The 8650-nt window shown below is 50.7% G+C and overlaps 1 protein-coding gene across 1 annotated transcript; it reads left to right on the top strand.

The window, feature by feature from the left end:
• The first annotated feature begins 2636 nt into the window (after window positions 1-2636).
• On the top strand, window positions 2637-4637 carry LOC109759264 (uncharacterized). The gene is made up of 4 exons (XM_020318083.3): window positions 2637-2906; window positions 3001-3076; window positions 3160-3332; window positions 4360-4637. Exons 1-4 carry the CDS (start codon window positions 2794-2796, stop codon window positions 4442-4444), a joined length of 447 nt encoding a protein of 148 aa, XP_020173672.1. The 5' UTR covers window positions 2637-2793; the 3' UTR covers window positions 4445-4637.
• The last annotated feature ends 4013 nt before the right edge of the window (window positions 4638-8650 follow it).

Here is an 8650-nt window from a genome sequence, read left to right as displayed (position 1 = left end):
ACTAAATACCAAGACCTAAAATTAGGGTCAACAAGCACATGTGAGACTCCAGTTGTATTCGAAGTAGCAGAGTGAGGACCATGCTTGCTTCTCCACCTTGAAATGGTAGTCCATGGACATCCCTTGCGTCCTCATCAGCAGGCACTTGTTCACTACATACAGTTATAGCAGCAGCTTTTACAATTGGCAACCACCCTTCCGAGGGATGCATATGAAATTGGACATGAGCTGAACGTACTGAACTCCAAGTACGCCTGCATGAGCGTGAGGCCTGGGTTGCGGAGGAGGAGCGGCGCGGTGTTGGCGAGGAACTCCGGCGCAGGATACGTCGAAGATGGCAACGAACTTGCAGCGGTGGGCGTAGGCATACCACACCTTGTCCTGGCGGGGCTTGTACCACACGTCGACGCCGCTCCTGGCCCATTGTTCACACTCCTTCACCAGCTCCTGCATGCATGCAGATGCACCGATTATAAACTTGAAGACTTGAAATGGCACCTACCTTGGCGACGGGTCGGCGGAGTCGTCAAAGGACCTGCACAATTAATCGGTGGGCCGACGACGTGAGCCTGTAAGCTGCCCCCAATCGATAGTTGATACACCTATTTTCTTCGACATGAGATTAATCCATCTTAAATTCTTAACTACTACTTCCTCTTCAAAGTTTAGCTAGCTTGATCTCTGTGACTCTCTCAACACTTGAGGTCGTTCGATCAATCGTCTTTACGCTAAAGAACCTGTGTTAACTAAGCAAGCTATGCGTGTGTGCATACCTCTCATTACCATGGGGAAGCAGGTCGCGGAGCCGCCAGCCTCTTTGTCTCAAGGCAGAATAGCCGGCCGCTGCCGCCGCCAGCGGGTTGTCTCATCTTCTCCGCGGCGCTAACCGTCCCGAGGAAGGCCATCTGGGCGAGCACCATAATCAACATGGCCATGCATAGCATCACCGCTCCTCTAAGCAGCAACACGGAGAGGGAGCTCCATGCCCGGAACAACAGCTGCAGGGCGGCGGCCACCGACGGCGAGAATGAAACGGTCAACCAGTCGATCGCCGTTCATGTCGCAAAGGAGGAGAAGTCGACGCAGGCGGAGACACGGGGGATGGAGCCGAAGATTTGTACGGGAGATGGTGGCGGTGGTGAGATGCGGCGGCCATGAGGAGATCCGCAAGAAGATGGGACGGGGTAAGTGGATCGGCGGTGGCTGATGGGATGGAACCGTGGAAGACGAAACTGCTTGTTAGACTCCCTGCGATCGGGTGAGGTGGGAGTGGAGAGGGGAGATCGTGGGTGGATCATGAGGGTGAGGCCGTGAGGGAATCGGGAGCGAGGGGTTGGGAGAACAAAGGGGCGGCGGTCGTGGCTAATATTTTTTTTACGGAAAAATCGTGCGAGGGAGATGGTACGAGGGAAGGACCTAACGAGACGGGGGAGCGAAGGAGGTCGAACCATCACAACGTTCGATTCTTCTTTATTTAATAGTAGAGAAGATTAGGAACAGCCCGGTCGACCGTTCACTCGCTTTCCACGGCGTGAAACTACCAGTCCGCGATTTCTTTTCCAACGGTACGTAGGTCCGCCGTGAAAGGAACCTACCTAGCCAGCAGCTCTCTAGAGATGATTCCTGCGGCGACGTTCAAGCAGACCTCACCCGTGACGCAGGCCTCCCGTTGACTCGAGCAGCAAAGGTCTCCCCATGTCGAAATGATTGTCCATTCCAGCTTATCCATCGTCTCCAAACGTCACTATGGATCTCGCTAAGCGCCACTTTGATTTTTTTTTTTCAAAAAACGATCGGATCTATTATAAAAATTCGCCTGAACTACAGGAAATCTTAAACATAATAAAGATTACACTGCGATTTTGAGATCATCGAACGAACATAATTAAGACTACACTGAGATTTCGAGATCATCGAACGACCACTATTGTCGTCAGAATAAGCCGCTAACACGCCGTTGTCGCCGCTCCCTTATCGGAGCCGTCTTGACCTTGTCGAGCTGGAAAGTCTGGACCAACACACTGGAACCACAATTGTCACCGTTGAACCCTTTCATAGATCTGAAACACCTGACACCAAATCTGGCCACATGACGATAAACTCTAACTTCACCGGCACAAGAAGACAACAGGAATCTACGCCAGAGCTCCGTCGACTACGTCCAGATAGATGAACTCGAGGAGGACCGGAGCCCGAAAGACAAACTTGAAGAAAAAGAGACGAATCCGTCCAAGTGCAGCACCTACGAGGACTAAAAAATCCTAATAAACTGCTAACTAGAGTGGAGGCACCGGGATTCCCCTCTCCGCCATCGGCCGCAAGAGGGCAGAAAGGAGGTAGATCCACAGGCTCCCCGGTGTAGTCTGGTTGGGAAAGTTTGCCCTTGGCGCCTAGAGTCAGGGGAGGAAACAAGAGGGTTGTGCGCCTTTTTAAAGTTTGCCACGCAAGACTGTAACAACGTGGGAACGGGAAAAACGCATAATTGAATTTGAGTTTGCTTAATCGCATCACAAGAAAAGCAAATGTTTCTTTCAAGAGGTTGGGATGGATGATAAATTTCCAATAGAATGAACAATGATGATCTCGCTCTGTGCCTCTGTCCCTACTTTTCAACAATGCATGCCCATTATTGAGCCGGTCAAAGCTTTCTTGAGCCGGAGGGCAGGAACTTACAATCTGGGACTTTGTCTAGACACCTCCGGTCTCCTATAAGATAAACCTCCACTCCATTCGCTCTCCCATCCAATCTCAGTTTCCAGGGTAAACCAAGAGGAGAGACCAAGGTAGACGACGATGGCGGTGTCCTTGGAGCTGACCAAGGAGTACGGCTACGTGGTGCTCACCGTGGTGGCCTACGCCTTCCTCAACTTCTGGATGAGCTTCCAGGTCGGCGCCGCCCGCAAGAAGTAGGTGTTCCTTTCTTCATTGATTTGCCCATTTTTGCTCTGAAGAAATTGATGGTGGAGCTTGACGATCCTGCGCCGCTGCTTCTTCTTCCAGGTACAAGGTGTTCTACCCCACCATGTACGCCACCGAGGCCGAGAACAAGGATGCCAAGGCCTTCAACTGCGTCCAGGTCTGTCCCCGTCGCCCTCTCCGTCCGCTGATTTCGAAAAAGAGTTAGCTAAATTCTCGTGGACTTGTGCTGTGGCGCTGCAGAGGGGGCACCAGAACTCGATTGAGATGATGCCGCTCTTCTTCGCCACGCTGCTGCTCGGTGGCTTGCAGCACCCGGTCATCGCCGCCGCGCTGGGTCTCCTCTACACCGTCGCCAGATTCTTCTACTTCAAGGGCTATGCCACCGGCGTCCGGGAAAGCCGCCACAGGCTTGGGTATGTTTGCTTTTCGGTCAGCGATGATTCAGATGATGATGGCGTCCAAATTAAATCACCGTGTGGACGTGAAGCAATAGAGACCCACTTGATTTCCAGCATGTTTTACTACTAGTTTCTTAGGAAATTCTCAGTCCTGGGAATTTTACATGCCATTTGATTTTGTTGATATATGATCCTAGTATCATTCTTAGTCTGCATATGAGTTTTGACCGAAGTCAAAGTATCTCTACTTTGACTAAACATATGAAGAAAAGTATCAACATTCACAATGCCAAATCAATATTGTTAGCTTCGTTATGAAATATAGTTTCATAGTATGCATGTTTGGCATTATAGGTGTTGATATTTTTTAATATAAATTTGGTCAAACTCTGCAATGTTTGACTTGATCAAAATCTAATACGGGAAGTAAAAAAGACCGGAGGGAGTATTAGTCAACCACACTCAACTCATTAATGCGGTGAGTAGGTCAGAACAGTTCGCGGCATGGTGCAATTCCTGTAGGTGAACCTTGGTAGGTATGTGGAGATTCATTCTTATCTCAAAAGAAAAAGGAGAGATGGAGATCCATTCGCATTGCATCATAAAGTAGGACCATGATTTTTTTAATTGAAGCCCTCAAAGTTTATTACTCATCAAACGAAGTTACATCATGTAGTACAACGGGCAACAAGAACGAGGGTGGATCACCATCCCAAATTAAATCTAACTTAAGATCGTAAGATTTTTTTGCCCATTGATGGGCATGATAATTGGATATGATGTTGCAATCCTACCTAAGCTTCTGTCCTATGTCAATCACTCCGGTTCCATGCATGGTAACTAGGAGCAAAGTCGTGAGCCCTGAATTGAGTGTGAAAAATGGTTGACTTGAACCAAATTTGCAGCTTATGATGCCGAATAACACGACCAAATGACAACTGCTAGAAGAATTTCATTCCCCTTTTTGTCCAGTCAGTTCTCATTTTTCTTCGAAGTGGTTCTGATCTTGTTGATTTCCTTTTTGCTTTGGTGAACTCTGCAGGAGTCTCAACTACCCGGCGATATTCGGACTAATCATCTGCACGGCGTCGTTCGGCATCAACCTTGTCATCAGGGAGGCGATCTAAGGTTCCGGACTGATGTGCCTGACTTGATAGACGTTGTGACTCGAGTCATTTAGACGTGGTGGTGGTGTCTTTTATAGTGTCCAAAAATGTGTGTGCGTCTGTTTTACTCTTCAGAGAATAAGCATGGATGGAGACGGTTTGTAACATCGAGGTTTTAGGTTTTGCAGTACAGCTTTTGACACGGTTTCGTAAATCTCCTTGTGCGACATCTGCGGACCATGTTATGCTTGTTGTTATCTCCGGTCAGTTTTGAGGTTGATGTTGTATGCAGGGCCGGCCCTAGGCCATGGCAAAAGGTACGACGGCCTAGGGCCATCTTAAATAAGGGCTCAATATATCTACATTCTTAAATAAATTCCAAAAAAACTGATTTGCAGAACAAAAAATCAACATGGACAGGAGGCATATCCCCCCCTCCTCAGCTCACTTAATCAGGTCGTATTTATTTAATAGTTATTCATAGTTGAGTATATTATAATCATTATTTGCATCATATAATCACATATAGATGATGTATTCAGACTTTATTTGTGAACTATTTTTTTTTACGTTTATGCCCTTATATTGTTCTTGATATACGATATTTATTGTTACAAGTATATATGATACTACTCTGTTAATGTTTATTGCACCTCAATCGCACTAGGGCCTCCATAATACTAGGTCCGGTCCCGATTGTATGCATTTGTTTCTGATAGAATTTTAAGCCTCCAGTCTGTGTCAGTTCACAAGAGAAGTACAGGGCATGCTCACCGTTGGTGTGCACAAAAAAGTGTACCTCGCCAAGAAACAGCTGTTTTTAACTACTCAAATTATCTCACACATCAGAAGTGTGTATACATGAGGCTGTCAACATAGTTTCTAAATTCCAAAAAGGGAAGTAATTTGCCAAAATCGCTCAGCTAAAATATACGCAATACGGTATCATATCTAATACAAGAAAAAGCATCAATGGTGTATAGCTACTGCCTATTCTCCTCTAGCAGTAGTGAATCTTCTGCTTACCACATGCTTGCGCGCCCCTTCGTACGGCAACACGTGGTCTTCATCCTTGGTGAATCCCATCCGGCCTGGCACTGCCGGACAAGGCTGTTGCGGCCCTCCAGCACCCTTGCACCCCTTGAGGGACGACGACATGAATGCCAACGACTGTGCGGCAGGATAGAGCGGCCACACGTACAAGGTGGTCATCCGGTATTTTAATTTTTTATAGAGAGTTTTTAACAAAACGGTCGAAATATCATCCGTTTTATGTAAATTATGTTGGTGAAATTCACAGTATTTGCATGAATTTTGTCCGGTTTGTTGAAACCCGGCTTGAAATGTATACGTGTAGCGTTGGATGACCGGTTTCCATATCAGTATCCGTGGACTGGTCTTCCCTGTCCACGAACGAGTGCCGAAGCAAATTTGCAGGTCAGCGTTGAAGCCCCGAAGACAGAGTTTGCAATCAGAAAAGATAACTATATGTCATTTCCAACTCCCATTGATCCCTCGTTTGGCACGATGCGTGCTCTTAGGCCAACTCCACCGCGCGACCCCAAACGGGCGTCCGCTTTGCCCGGATTCTGTCCGTTTGGGTAGGGCGATGAGATCGTGTCCGAGCCTGTCCTGGGATGCGGTGGCCATGCGCCCAGCGCGCGGCCGCATCCTTTGGCCCCATCTTGTCCGCCTCCATTTTAAAAACAACAACGTTCGAAATACCAAGCCCTAGTTTAGGCCAGCGGCCCTAATTCACGCCGGCAACAGAGCCAGCGGCCTACATGTCCTCGCTGGCAACACAGCCAGCGGCCGACAACACAGCTAGCCTCCAAAATGAATAGTTTTGTTCGCCGGCAACAGAGCCAGCGGCCGGCAACACAGCCAGCCTCCAAAATGAATGTGTTTCTCGCCGGCACACAGCCAGCGGCCGAGCGGGCGGCACCCATGCCAGCCTCCAAAAAAGAACGGCCACGACCGATCGGACGACCTAGTTCAGGTCGTCAGCGTCGAACATCTCCTTCCGCCTGGCCTCGAACCAGCTCCTCGTCTTCTCGCTCATCTTGGTCAAGTCCACACTCATGATCGCAAGGGCCACCTCCTTTGCTTTGGTTGCGGCATTGGTGGCCTCGATGTCGAGCTGCCTCTGCCTGGCCTTGACATTGGCGGCCTCGATGTCGAGCTGCCTTTGCCGGGACGCCTCCTCCATGTCGATCTTCCTCTTCTTGGCCGCCTCCTCCATCTCAAGCTTCTTCCTTTGAAGCTCTAGGTATTGCTTCATTTGCTCGTCCTTGCTTTGCCACTTCTTCTCGTCCCTCACATCCTTTTGAGACATCATGCCATGGAAAGTCTCATGCAAGGCCATGGATGAGGCATCACGTATGTCGTCCACCTTGGAATTGGTATTGCCCCTCGGCCTCTTCAACACCTCGCCATCTCCACCTCCGGCCAACTTGGCCATCTTCTTGCCTCTCTTCCTTTGAAGTTCACGGTATTGATCCTTGAACTTAGGGCAATTGTTGATGATCGTCCAACAATGCGTAAGAGTGAATGGCTTGTCATTGTGCCGGGCCCTGAATGCTTCCAAAGATTGAACTGCCTACACCACATGATCAACAACAATTGAACCTGCAAACATATACAAGGCCGAAGTCTCATGGCCATAGCAACGAAAGAACTAGGATGAGGAGAGCATACCATGTCCCCAATGCCGAGACCACTCACGGCCGTGCTTCAACGCTCTCAAGTGCGGCGCAATACTTGCTGCACTCTTGTTGGATGAACAACCACCTCTTTTGAATCGAGGTGATGCCACGGTTGCTCGTAATTTGGTAGGGCTCAAACATCTTCCTTTCATGGAATGTTTTGTGGACTCTCGTCCAAAAAACAAGGCCCTTTTGTTGCGCGCCGGTCCTCGGATCTTGGCTAATCTCCATCCAACATTGGCAAATCAACTTGTCCTCCTCTTGTGTATATGAACCCGTGCGAATGCTCTTCCTCCTCTTTTGTGCTTCCGCTCTTTGGGTGAGCTCGTCGATGAACAATGGCTCGCCACCAATATCAATGTCATTGCCTTCTTCTTCATCACCATCACCTTCGCAATAGATGTCATCATCTTCATGCCACGAGTCACCATGGTCGTAGTCAGCACGGTCGTCGGCCTCTTCATCAGCAACGTACTGGGCGCGGCCATCCTGACTTTGGGTCTCGTCGGGATCGTAGGCACGGCCATGCCCACCCTCGTAGATCACATCCTCCATGAACTGGTTGTAGAAGGGGTCGTTGACCGGTGGCGTTGGTGTTGGCATTCAGTCGAACAAGACGCGGGGGGATGTCATGGTGCCCGTAAACGATGATCGTGCTTGCTTTCTTTGCATCTTGACGGACGGCCGGCTGCCGCTGCTGGAACCTGGCGTGACGTTGAGGTCGATGACGGCCGAGGGGCGCGGGGTGGACGGCGCGATCACGCCAACGTCCGGTGACCCCGAGAAACGGGTCTGGCCATCGTGCCTTGGCGGGGGAAAGCCGGGCGACATAGGTGTGGTCCGCGACGTCGGTGACTGGCAGTGCGGAGGCCTGGCGACCGACAAGCCTGTTCTCGCCGGGCCGCTGCAGAGAAACCCGCCGGACGACAAATGCCAAGCATGAGGAGGGCGTGCACTTTGTTGACGATGGCCTCCTTCTCGTCGACCTCGGCCTTGCACCGTGCGGCCTCCATCGCATCGCGCTCGGTGGCGAACTTGGCCACGGCGGCATTGCACTTGACAACCGCCCTCCGGTTCCTCCTCTTCGTCGATTCCGCGTCCAACTTGGCAAGCTCCTCGGGCATGCACTCCGACCGCGGCTTCCTTGGCGCCTTGGCCGCCTTCTTCTTGACCTTTTCGGGCGGGTCGACGGCCAGGCCGCCGAAATTCGGCTGGGCGTCGGCCATGGACGGGGGGGGGGGGGGAGGGAGGAGGGGGCGGCGGGACGTGGGAGGGTTTGGGGGGAAATGGCACCAAATGGGGTGTGGGGGTGCTTTGTGCCACCGACAGGCGGGCCAGGGGAGGACAAGTGCGCACGTCTCGCCCGTCCGCGCGCTGTCCCTTTCACCCCAAAAGCGGCGCAAACTTGGACCTGGGATGGGTTGAAAGCGGACAGAAAACGGACAAAAGTACGTTTGCTCCCGCGCGCTGGGTCGTCTGGTTCGTCCGTTTTATCCCAAATGGACGTACCCGGACATGATAG

Source organism: Aegilops tauschii, chromosome 4 (genome assembly GCF_002575655.3).
Source record: "Aegilops tauschii subsp. strangulata cultivar AL8/78 chromosome 4, Aet v6.0, whole genome shotgun sequence".
NCBI lineage: Eukaryota > Viridiplantae > Streptophyta > Magnoliopsida > Poales > Poaceae > Aegilops > Aegilops tauschii.
This window is presented reverse-complemented; position numbering and strand designations above follow the sequence as displayed.